The sequence below is a fragment of the Genypterus blacodes genome, unplaced genomic scaffold (genome assembly GCF_046128005.1).
Source record: "Genypterus blacodes isolate CSIRO-AG114 ecotype Tasmania unplaced genomic scaffold, CSIRO-AGI_Gbla_v1 ptg000015l_1, whole genome shotgun sequence".
Lineage (NCBI taxonomy): Eukaryota > Metazoa > Chordata > Actinopteri > Ophidiiformes > Ophidiidae > Genypterus > Genypterus blacodes.
Genome location: NW_027466829.1, coordinates 5,385,674 through 5,404,609, shown reverse-complemented (window position 1 = coordinate 5,404,609; position 18,936 = coordinate 5,385,674). Strand labels below are relative to the sequence as shown.

The 18,936-nt window shown below is 47.3% G+C and overlaps 1 protein-coding gene and 1 non-coding gene across 2 annotated transcripts in view; both read left to right on the top strand.

Annotated features, from left to right (window-relative positions):
* The window catches only part of megf11 (multiple EGF-like-domains 11), a 42,187-nt gene extending 27,071 nt beyond the window's left edge, over positions 1 to 15,116 (top strand). Inside the window, exons 8-22 of the mRNA XM_076137844.1 lie at positions 3,642 to 3,762; positions 4,225 to 4,388; positions 4,477 to 4,579; positions 7,129 to 7,275; positions 8,220 to 8,354; positions 10,268 to 10,396; positions 11,012 to 11,140; positions 11,656 to 11,784; positions 11,875 to 12,003; positions 12,130 to 12,366; positions 12,541 to 12,671; positions 12,752 to 12,815; positions 13,279 to 13,323; positions 14,010 to 14,213; positions 14,426 to 15,116. Of these exons, the coding sequence (XP_075993959.1) occupies positions 3,642 to 3,762; positions 4,225 to 4,388; positions 4,477 to 4,579; positions 7,129 to 7,275; positions 8,220 to 8,354; positions 10,268 to 10,396; positions 11,012 to 11,140; positions 11,656 to 11,784; positions 11,875 to 12,003; positions 12,130 to 12,366; positions 12,541 to 12,671; positions 12,752 to 12,815; positions 13,279 to 13,323; positions 14,010 to 14,213; positions 14,426 to 14,601 (2,043 nt within the window). The 3' untranslated portion in view covers positions 14,602 to 15,116. The remainder of the gene's footprint in view (positions 1 to 3,641; positions 3,763 to 4,224; positions 4,389 to 4,476; positions 4,580 to 7,128; positions 7,276 to 8,219; positions 8,355 to 10,267; positions 10,397 to 11,011; positions 11,141 to 11,655; positions 11,785 to 11,874; positions 12,004 to 12,129; positions 12,367 to 12,540; positions 12,672 to 12,751; positions 12,816 to 13,278; positions 13,324 to 14,009; positions 14,214 to 14,425) is intronic.
* Positions 15,117 to 18,271: 3,155 nt separating this feature from the next.
* trnaq-cug (transfer RNA glutamine (anticodon CUG)) lies at positions 18,272 to 18,343 on the top strand. Its single transcript has one exon. It is a non-coding gene; the product is annotated as a tRNA-Gln (tRNA).
* The last annotated feature ends 593 nt before the right edge of the window (positions 18,344 to 18,936 follow it).

Sequence of the window (18,936 nt, the reverse complement as noted above, 5' to 3'; positions counted from 1 at the left end):
TCGTGTAGGCGGTGACTATAGGCGATGACTTACACAGTGTGTGTGTGTGTGTGCCAGGTGCTGTGAAATGCTGTAATCCATCCATTGAGTTTTATTTCTACGGGTCGTAACTTCTGCTTTATTATATTTCCTGTTATTGGTGGAAGAAGTAAAATGTTTGCGTCAGGGTGGTTTTTATGTTCTGGATGTGGGCCCAGCACTTCAGAGGCTTCTGGTACACAGACAGCAAAAGCAAGGTGAGGCATTTTATTATTCTGGAAAACTGGCTACAGGACAGATTCACTGGCACGGCCCTTTGAATACATTAACAACCAATTGTGTGTGTGTGTGTGTGTGTGTGTGTGTGTGCCTGTGTGTGTGTGTGCCTGTGTGTGTGTGCGTGCCTGTGTGTGTGTGTGTGTGTGTGTGTTTGTACATGTGTGATTTGCTTTTTAACACGTGGCATCAGAGAAAGCCAACCTAAATCTAAAATTCCGAGACAAATTGCACCAAATTGCCTCGTTGACCTATAAACGGCATATTTCTATTTTGCCAGGCTGTTGTCACCTTGGCCACATTGTCCTTTTACACAACTGTCAAATGAGTTGGGTAAGTTCAATCAGTTGCTCCATTGTATTTCTTGTCTTGCAATCTGGAGTTGCAGTGCAACAAAGAGCGAGAGGTAACATTTCTGCCAACGGTACATTTGGGTGGAAATTGCTTGTGTCTTACAGTGAGCCGCTGTAGTGAGCTGAGCTACCTAGCGGGGCTGCAGACTGTGTCTTAATTTGCTCCACCTGTTCTCTTTGGCGGATGCTGGGAAGGGCTGCCAGATCCATTAAACAGACCTAGAGGGCAAGAGCTAGATAGAAAAAGAGGCAGTCAGATGGGAACAGACACACCTCGTATGGAGGATTTGTGCGTGCGTGTGTGTGTGTGTGTGTGTGTGTGTGTGTGTGTGTAACTGGCTGCTCCGTTATGATAGTTTCTGAGGGTTTTGCTGCTTAACAAACATTACAGACGTCTTGTTTGAAAAGCAGTAATTGTGCCTGGATTCTTACCTGTTAGTGTGTCAGTGTGTGTTGCGTGGCAGGTGGTCATTATCACACAGTAGGAGCTTTGAATGTGTGGAGGACCCAGCTATGATTTCTGTTGAAGTCCCTACCCCGGGGGACAGCTGATACAGCTAAGCCTCCCTGCTGAATCTTTGTTCTGGACTCCCATTGGGGGGCAAACCAGCCCAAGTGTTGGAGCAGCCTGAGCCTGCTCACGCTTGATTTAGCTCGAGTAATTGGACATGCTCCTTTTGACTGGGACAAAGTGATTACATGTTACCTATTCAGGCATTGCCCCCTGCAATCTGCAGCCTGTACCCGCTGTGCTGTTTCCACACCGCGCCTACAGTTAACAAAGAACAAGTTATTTTGATTCTGCTGCATCTGGTAAACAAATCTGACGGTGGAATCGATTCCAAAAATGCCCCAGACACAAATGCATATTCTGATCCCCCCATGTCTCCTTCTAGCCTCACAAAAAGGGTCAAAGGTTCATCCTCCATCCAGCCTCATGACTGTTAAACAGCAGTCTCTCTAGCTGCAGTTAGATGAGCTGTTCAGGAGTGAGACTGATTGGCAATTAGCCGTGTCATTTGCATCCACACTCAATGGGTACTAGGTTGATCAATGTTGTGTCAGCGAGAGGCATTCCTGGAAAAAAAGGCCCTCCAATTACATTAAGATACTAATAGGTATGAATTTAGTGCCTTGGCCAAGGACGAGCTGGCTGCTTCTCAGCTCGGGCTCAGGTTTATTGCCGCTTCCGTCGGCTGCGTTGGTTATATAAGGTGCTGCTTGCTGCTTTCCTGCTGCAGACTGACAACCCGGGTATTAATAACGACTCTCTGCATACAGACTACTATCCTTCTCTGCTCAGAAGGAATATGAATCACTTGACTAATGAGAGTGCTGCCTATGCCCTCTTGAGAGCAGACGGGGCGGCTAGTCTCGCTGCCATGACCGAGTGGAACCTGAAGCAGCCACGGGTGCAGCAGAATCCGTGTGGCCATTTGTGGCCGCGTGACGTTTTTAGTCACGAGTCCGGTCGCCACTAAATTGCCACGGCTCTGGAGCCAGGCACCCGTCCCTCGCCCCTCCGCTCCCCTCCCTCCCTCCTTGCCCCCCGCTGCGACTAACTTCTCCCCGCAATTGTTACCGAACTGCCATTGTTAGCAGTATTGAAGCCGTCATTTTCAGTAGAACAAAGGTTATCGCCACCGATTGATAAAAATTTCATCCAAAGACGGATGCTTTCATGTGCTGCACGGGGAGGAGAGATGCTTTAAGATGCGTGTTCTGCCCCTGGCGTCCACTGGCACATCTCCTGCCTCCTGTTTAAACTGAGTTCAAAATGATAATGAGAGCAGCGAGCAGCCGGCAGTCTCCCAGTGCTCTGCTGAGTGAAGAAGGAGCCACTCAGGGCTCCTATGGGCCACTAATTGGAACTCTAAATCATTGTGTCACCTGTCACTCAAGGCAGGGTTTGGAAGGGAGGGTGTGGGTATCTATAGACACCCTGTGATCTCTGAATTAAGGGGGGGCGCAGGGTTTGTGTAGGTGGCCTGTGCTCAGCCTTTAAAGCAGAGGAATTCTAATGGCATCAGGCAGCAGAGGACAGCAGAGGAGGACTCCATGTCCTTTAGCAGATGGGTCAGCCTAACACCAGGGTGGAGGAGATCCAAGCAGCACCAGCATGATTGCCTGTTTCCTGTCGCTGATCTCATTAATAGCACATTGAGAATGGGGTCCGGGGGTTTCTCCCGGGCTGACACGTTACTCCGTTCATGTGTGTCCACTCTGGAGTTTAACCCTTCTCAGTCATGCTTTGGAACATCCCTGAGTCTTCCATCAACCAAATCATATCTAATTGTTGCTCTTTGTTCTACATGGCTGGTGTAAATAAAACATTCATTCAGGTAGCAAAGTTCACCGGGGGTTCTTTGTGCCGCCAGGGCTCCAGACATTAAAGTCTGCTTCACTGACAGCGTTACAGTAGGTGACAGTCTGAGGGCTCCGGGCTCAGGAGCCTCTTATCAGTGCAAAGAGTGAGCAACTGCTGCTTCATTGATAACAAGTGAAAGCTACCAGACTGTGAGCTCACACAGTTTAGGAGACGAGACATCTGCAACCTGTGTGACAAGAAACATCCAGTCTGAGATTAAAATGTGGTTGCGTTGGCAGAAGCTTGAGTGCAACTTTTCCACAAATATTTAGTCAGTCTCAGTGTGCACAGTGGTGTTTTTAATTCAATACAGCTGTAATTGAAAACCGAGCCGGCACCTGCACCATAGCAACAGCCTCCGAGGCTCGTGTGTACTTTAGTTAGTTAGTGCTCTGCCTCGTACCGGCCTGCTACAAGAAAAAGGTGGATCTCTCAGAAACACAATTGAAGTGATAGAACCACATCTATAAAATATATCCTTGAGACTGAGACCATCAAAAACAAAATGGACCCCTGGACCTGACCACTGCCCTCTTTCTTCCAGTTAAAGTTCTGTTAAAGAGTATTCAAGTATTGAATGTGTGCTGTGCTCATTGTTCAGTCCTGTGCTCGTGCTCATTCTCTCCTTGGTGACTTTGTATCCTGTCTGCCACACACATCTACAGGGAGAGGAGTGCGCCACCGTTTGTCCCCCTGGTCTGTACGGACCAAGCTGTGTGTCCACCTGCTCCTGCCACAATCAGGCCTCCTGCTCTCCTGCCGACGGCTCCTGCGTCTGCAAAGAAGGTAGACTTTCCCCCGTGCATGCTGGAGGCTCAGACGACCCCGAGGTGCTGTATTCATTAGATGATCTGAGGACTCATAATGACTCTATTACCCAGGAGAGCAGTGTTTGGGCCTGGATGCTCTTGCAGTCTGTGCTTGAGGATGTAAGAGTGACAAAGTAAAGCTGATTCCTTACATATTTCTGTGTTTTCCTTGTGCCGTGTTTCTTTTCGAGCAGTGCCACATCACATTAGGGATTCATCATTTCTTATACGTATTTGAGGTGAAAGCTGCAGCTGTCGGACCGCCAATGCAATTCAGCCCTCACGCAAATGTGTGATTCTGATGTACTGTGTCAATATTACAGTTTGTTCATTTGTGTAAAATTGTTTGATGCAGCACGCCCGCGTCCGTAATAGTTAGCTTATTTGTGTAATTGTTGGCAGCGTCAGGTGTCAGCTTCCTCTGTCTCTGTCGCCGCAGGCTGGCAGGGTGTGGATTGCTCCATCCTCTGCTCCAGTGGCACGTGGGGTCTGGGCTGTAACCAGACCTGCTCGTGTGCCAACGGCGCCGCCTGTGACCCTGTGGATGGCATCTGCACGTGCTCCCCTGGGTGGAGGGGAGAGCACTGCATCGACACTTGCACTGTGAGTTTTGTTGTTCTAACCAGGACCACAAGATGAAGCCTTTTATTATGTATCAGTGCGACCGGATAACAGTGGGTTTGTGTTGTAGGATGGAACATACGGGCTGGAGTGTCGTGAGCACTGTGACTGCAGCCACGCCGACGGCTGCGACCCCGTGAGCGGTTACTGCCGCTGCTACCCGGGCTGGACAGGTGAGTCCGCTCCTTTGTGATCTTCATCATATGCAAAACAAAAGCATTAGACTCCAATCAGACATCTCATTATGGCACAAATATCCTCGCACATCTATGATTTGTGCCTCACAATTTGTTTGCAGCATATCTACGCATTGTTTTGTTAATTGAATGTTGTGTTTGTTTTACCTTTGAGGCAGCGGGGTAATGTGATTTTGAGATGTTGAGAATTAAGCTCTAAATTAGCCGACGCAGTGGCTGCTGGTGGGCAATTACGCTTATATACCGCATCCATTATGGATAATACACAACTGGACTGACTCACTAAACAAATATTTGCAGTGAATCTTATCATACTCTTGTGGTTTAACTCATCGCAGTCTTCTTCAGTAGTTTTCACAGCGTCTCAGCTTGAACTGTGAATGCTTTAATTCCCAATTCTTCACTGTAAGTTGGATCATTTTGTTTCTTTTGGTTTGAAACGTTTCCTTACAGGGAAAGAGCAGGAGGTAAGGAAGTATGAATGTCACAGTAAGGGGGAGGATCATTATGCGCTGAAATGAAGTGCATCTGAAAGTAAAGGGTGGGGGGGGGGGGAGGCGGGGGTCTGGGTGAGGACCGGGTCTCTGAGTCTCTGAGCCCGGGTGGAGAGGTGCAGTCAGGGAGGGAATAGATTCAGCCAGAAAGGTCAAGCCTGTGAGCTCTCAGCAGCTCAATCCATTCATCCCCCTGAGCTTAGGGCATTTATTCTGGGAAACAATGTGGGTTTTATTATCTGCAAGAACAGAGCCTGCAAAACGGGGCTCTCATGCTCTGAATCCTGCACAGGTCGGGACCATCTGTCAGCCTTAATTGAGTCACCGGGGTGCAGGCCGGACAAACACACACACACACTCACACACAGGGAAGTTGAAGAGGAGAGGCTTGACGGTGGACTCTCTGAAGGAAGAAGCACCTAGAGAGAGAGAGGGAGAGAGAGAGAGAGAGAGGGAGAGAGAGAGAGAGAGGGGGATACTTCCACCAGCCAGGGCAGGAATGGAAGGAAAAGGCCACTAACTCTGTCATAACCTCACCGTTGCTCCACAGTCGGTTTGGCCTCAGACTTGACTACTGTCAACTCGTCGGGATGTTTTTGTCAACTGTGTAGAAGCTGGAGTCAGGGAGTGTGTGGGCGTGTAAGTGGCTGGGCCCCCGTGTGACCCGCACAGTTGTTGCTGCATTGTTGTAAGCCTGACGTCAGCCAGCCAGAGAGTGTTTTGATGAGGCACTTGATGTCAAAGTCTTCATCTCTGTCGGGGGTTAGAGATGTCTGTGATTTTGTGAGTGTATTTTGTAATCTGTCTAGCAGGTAATGCAAGTGTGTGTTTACATGCACTGGGAGAGAAGGAGACGGAGGGGGAGATAAAGAGAGAGCGAGAGGTTCACAGTATTCTTCTCATTCAGTACAAATTAAGTATTTGGACCTCTGGCACTTCTCAGAGAAAAGCCTCCTTTGAAGACGCCTCAGCTCTCGCCTCTCGCTCTTTCTTCTTCTCTCTCACTAGGCGCACAAAGCCACTCTGTTTGTCACCATTAGACTGAAAGTGTGTGATGCTCTGTCGGCATTCATTTTCTGACAGTAGAGGGAGTCACTTCTTTTTTCTTCTGCCTAGCCCAGCAGAACCTCAAACACACTCCCAACAAGCCTTGCCCTCCTTTTGATGTCCCTGCCCGAGCTTCTGACTAAATCACTGCTGCCGCGGCCCTCTTCATCAGCGCACGCACTTCCTCTCCTTCACTCATCCATCCCCTTAAGGCACCTTGGTGACTGTATTACATTAGTCCCAAAGGTTTAGTCCAGGTTTAATTCAAAGATACTGCACTCACGCTGCTTTAATGGCCACTCCACTCTCATTCAAAGGAAATTTCAAATGAGGTTTGAAAATAATGGAGGGTTGCAGAATGTGTGTGTGTGTGTGTGTGTGTGTGTGTGTGTGTGACATAACATTGAGCATTTGTGAGTGCACTTGGCTGGGGCGTCTGGCTGCCCTGTGCCCCTGCGTTTCCTCTTTTTTCGGGTCACACTGAGTGAAAACATGCTGGTTTTGATGGATGTGTGAGTGTATCCGCACACACACCGGGCCCTGTATGGGTTCACTCGTCTGTTTTTGTGGGTTGGAGCTGGACCAAGCACACAGTGGCACACGAGCCCGAGCGGCAGCAGAGTGCTGTTCCCTTCAGCTCGGCACGCTGCGCCGTCTCTGCTGAAAGAGAATGGGAGACAAGCCCGGTCTCTCCGGAGACACAACCCTGTTAATCAACACGCCGTTGGCAGGGAGCCGCAGTCAGATCAAAAATAAAATACGTTTGGAAAGAAAAAACAACGTCTGAACGGATGAGCTGAAGCAAAAAACACAAACTGCAGCTTGAGAGCAGAATCTACTGAGGCTCCTGTGTCGGTGTGGGGACGGTCAGACATCCTGAACGTTTCTCTCTCATGTTTTTACAGATTATGGACTATTTAGAATATTTCTGCATATCAGTATTTGGCTTCTGAGTGTGTGTGCTCTGCATCTCCTCTCCTGCAGGGATCCACTGTGATAATGTCTGCCCACAAAGCTTCTGGGGCCCCAACTGTTCCGTCAGCTGCTCCTGTCAGAACGGAGGCTCCTGCTCTCCAGAGGACGGCGCGTGTGTGTGTGCACCTGGATACAGAGGGACCTCCTGCAAAAGAAGTGAGCCTCCTCTCCGTCCAGCATCAAACGCCATCACTTTAATGACCTTGCTTTGATCTGTGAAGAATTGTTGAAGGGTGAAGCACTTAGTAGTTGGTCATAACCGCCTGAGTCGAAACCCTTTGTCACTGCTATCACTTAATCACAGGGTCTTTACTCCTACACACACACACACACACACACACAGGCCCAGCCCATGCCCAACAACCAACTCTCAGCGGGAGATTTGTGGTCCTCACTCAAGGCTCATCAGAGGCCGCGCTCACCGGGAGTGCAAGCTCTGCCTTCTGAATGGGGGTCTTTTCTGAAGCCGCTCTCAAGTGATGAGCCGGCTGATTGAGGGAGAATTCGACAGCCACAAACCTGTAAACATCAATTTCAGTGGAGTGCGACAGGAGTGTGTGTCTGAGAGAAAGGGAGGGCGGGAGGGAGAGAGAGAGAGACGCAGACATGTCGTTGTTTTAGGTTAAAGCCTCATGGGTTTGACTGTGAAATCAGAAAAATGAAGCAAAGTTTAACCAAAAGGTTGAAACATTCAAATGTACAGTGCAGAAATGTATTAGCTTAGTTAGAATTATCTTTCATGTCTGCTCTATTGCAAAGTTACTATAATTACCTTTAACAGCCTGTCTTAACACACAACTATGTGCGTCATGACGTTTATAGACCATCATGCGGTTCAGACTTCACATAAAAGCCACTTTCACAAAATCCCTCCACTCTTTTATGATTCCACTTCCTTCAGCAGATTAGATGGTAGTGATTAAAATCTCTTTCACTCTATTTTTCTCCTTCTCTGCTGCATCTCTTCATCGACTCTGATTTGAATTGTGCGGCTGTGATTTCTCTCTGACTTCTTCCTGTCTGTCTGTCTGTCTGTCTGTCTGTCTGTCTGTCTGTCTCTTTCCCTCCGGTCCTGCCGCTCTCGCTCTCCTGGAGCTCAGTCTGCTCTACCGGTTTCTACGGCCACCGCTGCAGCCAGTCGTGCCCTCAGTGCGTTCACAGCACCGGGCCGTGCCATCACGTCACCGGTCACTGCGAGTGCCTGTCCGGCTTCTCCGGCTCTCAGTGCAACCAAGGCAAGACAACCTTCCACGTCCTCTCAGTCAAATCCTGTGTCCAGTGGTCTGTGTCTGTCTGGTCTTTGTGGGTTTCTGCACTGTTTTTGCATTTAAACCTTAAAACCACTCGTGCATTGTTTTGACATTATTTGAATCAGATCAGCTTTTAAAAGAGGAACAGTGTAGTGCAGTGCAGTGCAGTGTAGTGCAGTGTAGTGCAGTGCAGTGCAGTGTAGTGTAGTGCAGTGCAGTGTAGTGCACTGTAGTGCAGTGTAGTGCAGTGCAGTGTAGTGCAGTGTAGTGCAGTGTATCCCACTTCTTTCCAGGGATCGGCTCGAATGAAAGGATGATGATGTTTTGCATGGAAATTACTTTATAAGAACACACAAGTTCCTTTTGTCTGTTCTAGGTTTTTATACAAAATAAGTACAAGACAAGGCTAAATGCTCTTGAATACACAAAAATCTTCACAGAGCTCATTAAAACACTCTTTAAACGTCTCATTTTAGAATGAAATGTACATTACAACATTCAGTATTCAGTACGTACTACATTTATGTATTATTTGAGGTAAATTGGACTCAGGTGTGTGTGTGTGTGTGTGTGTTGAGGTCACGTGCTGTGGTTTGTCAGGGTTGAGAGCCGCCGGTCTCCATGCCGATTATGAAGAACGACACCTTCATTTAAGAGTGCTGTAGATTTGACGTCTAATAATTTAGGCGTCTTTCTCAATAAATTACAGGACGGCGCTGCACAGGGAGTTTTGGAATTCTCTTTCATGGCTTTGAGCAAAGTCTTAAAAATAAAAGTTTAATAGGTTAGCTGAGGGAAGAGTGGAGAGAAAAAAGGGAAAGTCAGTCCTAATTTGTCTGGATGGTAATTATTAGTGAGCGGGCCTTGGGCCACGAGGGATGAAGGTGGCCAACAACGTATACATCCTCGCCTTGTTGAGCGCAGTTGGCGTCCTCGCTTGTCCTGCGTCCAGCACACAAAGTTCCACCCTAATGAATCCCTCCTGGTGAGTTGAGGTCTGAATCCCCAGTAGGAAGCAGTAAGGGGGAAGCCAACCTCACGGCCCTAATGACAACCTGCTTGAAGAAGCTTGAAAGAACTCCAGAGAAGAGGGGAGAACCGGCTGCAATGGAATGATTCAAAACCCCCACACATGAAAATAAATCAGACACCTTTTTCCAACGCCAGCCACCTTATCTGATGTTACCAACGCGGATTATTCTCTCTCTCTCTCTCTCTCTCTCTCTCTCTCTCTCTCTCTCTCTCTCTCTCTCTCTCTCTCTCTCTCTCTCTCTCTCTCTCTCTCTCTCTCTCTCTCTCTCTCTCTCTCTCTCTCTCTCTCTCTCTCTCTCTCTCTCTCTCTCTCTCTCTCTCTCTCTCTCTCTCTCTCTCTCTCTCTCTCCCTCTCTCTCTCTGTGAGACCTTTGATGCTTCTTCTGGTGCAGCAGCTGTCTGGTCCTGATGAGTCGATACACCTTGCTCCAATTTGTCCCACAGTCCAACAAGAAAACACAGTGGAGGTTTCATTGAGTTTGACATATTTTATTGAAGAGTGACAGAGAGCATTGAAATATTAATTTCATAAAAAATGCATAGAGTGGTCTGTCTACATGGTCTATTTTAATTCTGTGGCACATCAGTCACTCGGGCTCCAGTGAGTGGAAATGGGGCATTTGTGCCACTGGAGGCATTGATTGACTCCTTCATTCAGCACTTCATTCACTTCCTGTCCACTCAGACACAGCAAGATAATCAATTGGGCCTATCCAACTTTTTGAAATGTTTGTATAAAATGCGCTGGTTAATTCTGTCCAGTTTGGACGTCACGGTGTTAATGGATTCACGGGTGCTTGCATGGACGTGATTATATGCAGTGTAGTGTTTGGTAAAGTGGATGTGTTGTTGTGTGTGATTGGCAGTGTGTCCAGCTGGCAGATACGGCCGCGCCTGTGCTGAGATCTGCTTCTGCACCAACAACGGCACCTGCAACCCCATCGACGGCTCCTGCCAGTGTTTCCCTGGATGGATAGGAGAGGATTGCTCGCAGGGTAAAAGCTTCTCTTCCCCTCCGCGTCCGTGTTTGTTATTCTCTCATCCCCGCTTGTTCTTTTTTCCACATCTCATTGTCCGCCTCCGCCCCGACTTCCTCTGCTCACGTTTACCTTCACCCACACGAGACGTTTTCATGACCCTGCGCATTCCAAGAACTGCCCACAACCCCGGCTGATGTGAGACACGTAGCTTGATCAGACGATTGTTGTACTGCATTATGCTCTTTGATTTGCCGCACAGTAGGCCAAAGATCATTAGTGGAGCTTTGAGCCGTCACGCGCTTGGAAATGGACATGTGGTGATGTATCGCTTTAAGAAAAAAACAAACGTAGGTTCACATAGATGTTACATTAGCACTGTTTTGCTTTGGGTTATCCACCCTGACACATGTCTGCTCTAATGATGAAGCTACAGGTGGATGAGGTTAAAGGTCACGCTGGGTTTGCTGCAGGGTAGCGTACATGTAAGTGTGGAGGGTACGCAGGTGGTTTGTGTTGTTATGTATGTGCTTCTCGTCTTCATGCGTAGGACACACCGTCGTCATGTGTCGTTGTGCAGATGGTGTGTGAGTGTGTGTGACCCATTAGCATGTCTGTCTCTGGCGTCTGCAGCCTGTCCCGCAGGGCACTGGGGCCCCGATTGCCACAACTCGTGTAACTGCCACAACGGAGCCCAGTGCAGTGCCTACGATGGGGAATGCAGGTGCAGCCCGGGCTGGAGCGGTCTCTACTGCACACAGCGTGAGTCTCCCCCATACGGACAGCAGATACACAGTGACATCTACTGGCGAGCTGAAGGAACTGCAGCAGAGGACAAATAAACATGACATTGATAATAGGTTGATTCATTTAGCGGATTTAACAGTGAGGAACATCATAATTACACTAATTGGCACCTCGCTTTAATTTTGATCATCATCCACGCCATTGTTCATTCAGGTACTGCACAGATCATCAACATCTCCTCTCTAATGTGTGTTCCATTGTTGGCCGCCACAAGTTTCCTTTCATGTTTCTGTGGTGTCGTCTCTCATGTAATCGGTCTGTTTTCAGTTGTTGCCTTATTTGTATTTCCTCTCTTATGTTAAATTATGATTGATTTTCCCGCTGAAGCAGGAAATATTTTGCTTACTTTGCTGTCACTACCTTTCCTATTGATTTCCTCTGCCTTGCGACCTTGACACCTTCCATTTACGTCTCATTGTCTCTCTCTCCCCCCCCCTCTTCCACTTGGACATTATACATCTGCGTCCCAGGCTGTCCTTCAGGGTTCTACGGCAGGGATTGCTCTGAAGTGTGTCGCTGCCAGAATGGCGCCGACTGTGATCACATCAACGGCCAGTGTGCCTGCAGAACGGGCTTCATCGGGACTGGCTGTGAGCAGAGTTGAGTTGGCCCTGCCTGTTAGAGCTCTGAACAGAATTACCGGATGGATAATTTTAGTAGATGTACTAATGCGGCTCTCCCTCATGCAGAGTGCCCTGCTGGTACATTTGGATACGGGTGCCAGCAGCTGTGTGAGTGCATGAACAACGCAACCTGTGATTATGTGACTGGGACATGTTACTGCAGCCCCGGATATAAAGGGATCCGCTGTGATCAAGGTGAGAAGTGATACAGAGTGTTTCCAATCTCTACTTTGTTGGCGCTCACACACAGATGTGTACATGCTGTGTGGATTACCCCACACTCTCTCTCTCTCTCTCTCTCTCTCTTCATTTCCCCTGCAGCAGCTCTGATGATGGAGGAGCTGAACCCTTACACCAAGATCAGCCCTGCCAGAAGCTCCGAGCGGCAGTCTGCAGGCGCCGTCATGGGAATCATCTTCCTGCTCCTCATCATCATGGCCATGCTCAGTCTGTTTGTGTGGTACAGGCAGAGGCAGAGGGAAAAAGGTCATGAGATCCAGCCCAGTGTTTCGTACACCCAGGCCATGCATATCACCAACACAGACTATTCCCTGTCCGGTGAGAGCCTCGGCTGCTACTGCACATCGTTTAGCAATGTTGATTCACGACAAAGCCAAGCATAGTCAGGTGTGAATGTTCATGCAAAACAAGACAAAATCCTTATAAAGACAAACCTGTGCTTGTTTAACCCCTCAGAGTGTGGCAGCACTGTAGCCATGAGGCCCGGCACAGCTGAGGTCGCTCAGGGTCAGACCAGCGCCAAGACCAGTCAGTGCTTCTCCAACCCCAGCTACCACACCGTGGCCCAGTGCAACGTGGTCTCAACCATCTCCAGCAACCTGGACGGCACTCTGACCCTCAAAGTACGACGACACCTTATAAACATTCACCTGCCGTCTAATAACGCCACACACACATCACCGACTCTGCTCTTTCTCCACAGTCAAACACCCTGAAAGGCAGAAATGGCGCAGAATGGAGAGCTTACTGCAATCTCAACGACATAGGTCAGTCTTCCTCTCTTCTTCTCTCTTACTTTCACACCTTCCCCTGAATCTATATTTCATAATAAGACTTCAAGGGCATCGGCACAAGTGTCATTAGTGTAAATTTCATATTAGCGGCAGATAGATTTGGCTCCTCTGCTGTGAATGAAGATGAAGCAGAGGTTTCTGGTTGTGACCTTTGCTCATGTTTCCATAAGCTATGCGGCTGAGACAGAGAAAGTAGCGGTGTGGAGGTGAGGCGGGGTCACAGTCGGCTCATTAGTGCTGTTCCACTGCCCTGTGGCTTACACCGGGTCAAACACTACAACCTTCCACTGCGTGTGTGTGTGTGTTATTGAAAATAAGAGCGGGATAGAGATATGACCACATAACACAAAGGAAAAGGAGGAATGGCTCTGACATGGATCGCCGCGGTTACAGTGAGATTGTAAGAGTCAACACTATTTGTCATTTGTTGTTGCAGACGTTCAACAGGGGGACACACAGACGCAGAGAGGCTCCAGAAAAGGTAAACAAGTCATTGTAGCAGTAGTGTTTATGCCTGTGTGTGTGTGTGTGTGTGTGTTTGTGTGTGTGTGTGGGTGTGTGTGTGGGTGTGTGTGATCTCCAGCAGAACAGCACCTCCTCCAGATGGATGCTCCATATATATCTACCGTCCCATTTGGGCTCCAGTTCCTTCCAGACTTCCATTTTTCTGACCCAAAATCCCATAAGCTCATATTCTTAATGATTAATGTGGAAACTCTCTGCACTTTGGACAAGATCACGGCGGGGGTTGAGGGGTTTTGTTCCAGTGGTAATTGCTCTCTGTGGCTCAGTGCCCAATACGTCACTTTGTCTCCCACACTGTGCAGCCGGTGGTGAATGTGTGGGACGGCGGGTGTGAAGGGCTCTGCACGGTCTCTAATGAGCCCCCTTATCAGACTGATGACACCGTTATGGATGAGATGAGTTCGCCAATCTCTCCCTTTTAAACTACAATTACAATGCACCTCCATTATTCACCTGTCCGACACTAAAGGAGTCTGCCCTCTTCAGAAAGGAGACATGTTTCATTGTCATTCTGCAGACCACACACACTGAAGACTCTCACCAGTCTGCCTTTAATAGCTTTAATCGAGCTTTAACTCTCTAAGTCTGTATCCATGTTGTCACTGAATCCTTCTGTCCCCTTTCTCATTATGTGATCTTCAGATTACATCAAGGGCCCCATGTGCAACAGCTCCTGTTCCCTGAATAGTGAGAACCCGTATGCCACCATCAGGGACCCACCGGGGCTGGCATGCAAGCACACAGACAGCAGCTACGTGGAGATGAAGTCCCCCTCCCACCGCGAAGTGCCATTTGGAGGCACCGCCACCCTCCTGGGCTCCGCCAGCAGGAATGTCTATGATGTTGGTGAGTGTGTGTCGTCGCTCCGATCGGTGGAGCTCAGCGGGGTCCAGCACCTTGTGGCCTGTCTGGTCTCTGGTCTTGTTCCCCATGGTGACAGCCTCTGAACGCTTAGATAAGAGACACAGAGGCTGCCTTTAGTTTGCAATGCATGTACCTCACTGGTCCTCTTCTTGTTCTGCATCAGTGTTTCTCACTTCTCCTTTCCTTTGTGGCAGAGCCGACGGTGAGCGTTCTGCAGGGACCTAACGGCATGGCCACCGGCTTCTCCCAGAGCCCCTACGACCTCCCCCGCAGCAGCCACATCCCCAGCCACTATGACATACTTCCCATGCGTCACAGCCCCACGCACACCCCGCCTCCAGCCCCAGAGAGCCCCAGCTCCCTGCTCTAGAGGGCAGGGAACCCTCCACCCACCAGGCCCCCCCACGGTGTGCCGGCATCCGGGCAGCATTCAGCCAAATTTCCACCAACGGCCCCTCCCTCTGTTTCTGTACGTTGTTGATATAGATACTGAAGCGCTGAGGTGGAGGGACGGCTGCAGCTCTTCTATCTATCTGTGGCTTTGGAACAGGAGGGGTGGGAGAGAGAGAGAGAGAGAGAGAGAGAGAGAGAGAGAGTCCACCACACCAGCAACCACGCACCCGTCATGTTTTCACACATAAGCGATTACTCCAACTGCTGCTCGGCCTTTTTTACGGACCGTTCTGAAATGGAGCGTAATGGTTCCAAACGCTGCTGAGTGCAGCGTACACAAATTTGGTGGACAGATTATAAACAGGGGACGGAAACAACACCACTTTTGTTTTTAAGCCCATTATGTAGGATTATTATTCAAATGCAAACAAGTGTTAAGAATTTCCCTTCAAAACCACCAGGAAGTGATTTCCTCCCCCCTCCCCAGGAAGGTACAGCAGATACTGCAGCCTCCATAAGGACGCAGGACGCAGGACACAGATGGTGTCAGAGGTGTGTATCCTGGAACAGCTCACATGAAGTCAAACAGAGATCTGCTCTCTGCTCTTACAATCCCAACTCCAAACCGATAAAGGATGGATACAAATGGTGAAATGTTGTGACGGTCCGTCGTTCACTGTTGCCCGACAACGATCACAGCTCAAGCTAATCTGACCCCCGTCTGTCACTGGAGACGTTTTGTTTTGTAGACTCTGCTGTGTAAATGAAGCCACTGGTGTGTGTGGTTCATGTGCAGATCTCTTGTGTGGTCAGTTACATGCATAGAGCTCAAATTAGGATTTTGCCCAGATTAAGTGATGGGATCATGTGTTTGTTTTTAATGTGAAAGAAATTTTCTTGCAAATGTTTTAGTTTACATTTTTTAAATATTGGGTGTTTAAAGGATTTTTTTTTTATGTTTTATATTTATAACTCCAATTGCTTTATTTATTGAATTCTCTTAGTGATGGTGAATTTTTATTAATGTGACACTAAAATTAAAAAAAAGTAAATATATATATATATACACGCATGATCAGATAATGGATACCCACTAATGTAGATACTTTATCTTGTGAGATGATCAGTGTCATTTTGTGAAGCGTTTTCTGAAGTTGCTGAAGTTGTTCTTTCTCTCACTGTCGGATTGTAAATGCAAAGAAGGAATCATGTGACAGATTCAGTACCCCATGGATCGACGATGCCATGAACCATGTGTAAGAACATTGTGTTTTTATCAAGCTGATCAACCTTTTAATTTATTGAAATTAAATTATTCATTCACTATGTGAATTCCATTTCACACTCTGTAGAAGCAATAACATGTTGACAATCGATGCCCAGACAGCATTTCATTCGTGCTGGACATTATTCCATCCTTGAACCAGTGGTGACAGTGAACCATATGTTGTGTGACTGTTTTTCCAGTTGCTGTCATATCAATGCTGCTTGTTGTTTTGGTACATAACTTTCAAATTAAAAATGCATATTCTGCCATCAGAGAGCAGTCTCAGTCAGGTTTATGATACACACACACACACACACACACACACACACACACACACACACACACACACACACACACACACACACGGGTGAGTGCAGCTGCTTCACTCATGTCCACACTTCCTCATCTGTAGTGTTGATAAGATTTCACAGTGAAGCAGTGATGGATATTAAAGAAGCTGTTTTGGTGCTAATGTGTCGTGATTCCACCCAAACACACAACACATTTTTGACTGTCTCTGTTTTATTTTATCAGGCAAACACCCATAGATTTGAGTAATGAGTATGAGTAATAATAAGAATGTGCAGCCAGTTTATTTACAGCTGAAGAATTCCACCAGTAAGGAACCTGTTTATCCCTCAGGGGAGAGGAGCAGATTTCTTTGGGCTGCAGAGTTGAGGGACATGATGTAACGCTGACAGCTAACAAGTGACTGAGTGATGCACCACTGAAAGGAAGTCAAGGAGCTACCAGACCAAAGACAGAACTTCAGACAGAGAGAGAGAGCGAGAGAGAGAGAGAGAGAGAGAGAGAGAGAGAGAGCTGTACCTGCATTGTAAAGAGGTCACATTGGAGCAAGGTGAGCAATTAAGTATCGATTCTATTTTTCAGCGTCTTGAAGATCCTCAGCACAGAAATGTTTTCTCCACAGCTCAGAGGGAGCAGACAGCCAATAAAAAAGAACATCTACCTCTGTGTCCTCACTCCATCCTTCATAAACGGCTTGACAAATCAAACACTGAAGTCACAGAGGGTTTACATGTTCATATTCTTTTACATTTTTGTTAAGACTTATTATGAGGAGATGCTTGAGTTGGGTCAAAACGGAGGAATTGAATGTGAACACAATGCATTGGTGACAAATCTTTAACATTATTTAAAGGAAACACAAGGGTCTTAAGTATTCTAAACTGCAAAACTTGAGTTGGGACAGAATTCCGTTTATTCCACCTGAAATCCTCTCCACAGGGTTTATTGTTGCATTCAGGTTGTTGATTACAATCGTGTAAAATACAGCAGAGAGCGGAGAATAACTGGGATGTTCTCTGGAGGCAGGCTTCAGGCATAATCCCCCCTGCTGCAGTCTGTCTGTCAGCTGGAAGCTTAAGTTGATTTTCACAGCCAATGCAGTTGGGGAGAGCCTATATGTTCGTCTCAGTACTCCAGAAGAGCTGCAGCTCTGCTTTGCTCCCAGGAGGCTGCACCTGGATGCTGCCCAAACTCCCACTGTCACTTTTACTTCTGTCTGACATCTACTGCTGGGAGCCGGCGAGGTAGATTCCTGTGTGAGAAAAATACAAAACATTATCCATCCGTGAGCGTTCTCTTATTGTGCCAATGAGTTACAGCTAAGGGGAACCTAATGAAAGCCTAATCAGTGCTCAGTGTTCCTGTTCAGACGCTGCAGGAAGCAATGGGACTGGCTAAGGCTGCAGCAAAGCTCAGCTGCACATCTATAATGCAGTCACGTCGTGCTTCAGGAACTGTCAGGATCCTTCCTTCCATGGCCTGATCTTTGCTTAACCCATTCTCCTGCATAATCAGCATTCACACCATTCATCAGGCGGCTCTGTTGCACCTCTGCTGTGTCTCTATCATTTTAACTGCTCCCCTGTTCAGGTCAAAATGGAGCATTGTAAGATCAATAACTAGATAACCATGTGAACAAGTCCTTCAACTAGGGCAGACAACAGACAAAAGCTTCATCTAAATGACTGAGAGAGATGTTAATGAAACTGGTAATAAAAATAACACAAAAGAAAGAAAGAAAGAAAGAAAGAAAGAAAGAAAGAAAGAAAGAAAGAAAGAAAGAAAGAAAGAAAGAAAGGAAGAAAGAAAGAAGAAACGAAAGAACGAAAGAACGAAAGAGGATAGAATTTGCAGTTCCAACCAACTTCCTCTAGGGGGCGAAGAGGCACAACCATGACTGAAATGAGAATGAAATGGGACAAATCCTTCCGCGATAGATTTATAAACTCGGAAAAATATTAATAAGAATGACAAATAATGAAAGAAACAACCTTACATCCGCATTTGTATGTGTCCACACTGTGTGCTATACGTGATTGAAATCACATATCTCCGCTCTACTTTTCAGAGCGGTTCTATGGTGTAATGGTTAGCACTCTGGACTCTGAATCCAGCGATCCGAGTTCAAATCTCGGTAGGACCTGAATTTTCGCGTTGCGTTCAGTGTGTTTTGTAAAGGAGGAAGTTTGCCGTTTGATACGTTCTGATCGATCTAAACAGTTTCTCGCGGCACACGACATAAATCTGCACGTTAAACACCGAGGCACCTCCACACCTGCATGACACGCGGCTGTGATTGCTGTATTAGTGCCACCTGTGTTTGACTACATTGCATTTACGACAAAATACATGCCACGAGGAACTGTTGTTTTATAATTTAAATAATTTTCAGACCCTTTTACCTTCCATAGAGGAGTTTCTTTGACTTTGCGCAGCTGGTAAGAAGACTTTTACTCAGATTTTGCGAGTTCAGATCCCTTTACTAAAAGACGGCTTGGTCAAGGATCCAAACTTAAATTCGCAATATTGAACAGACGTTTCTGCAATTAACATTGTGTGTGTCAAAAGTCGTGTTTTAGGGAGTAACAAGCCAAACACAGTCTCCTTCTCCTATATGGATATTGTGGAGGAGAGATTATGATTGATCACATCAGATTGCTTTATAATTATTATATTTGTTGCCTGTATCTGAGCCAATTTCCCTCCAAAACAAACTGTAATCCTGATGAGAAAGAG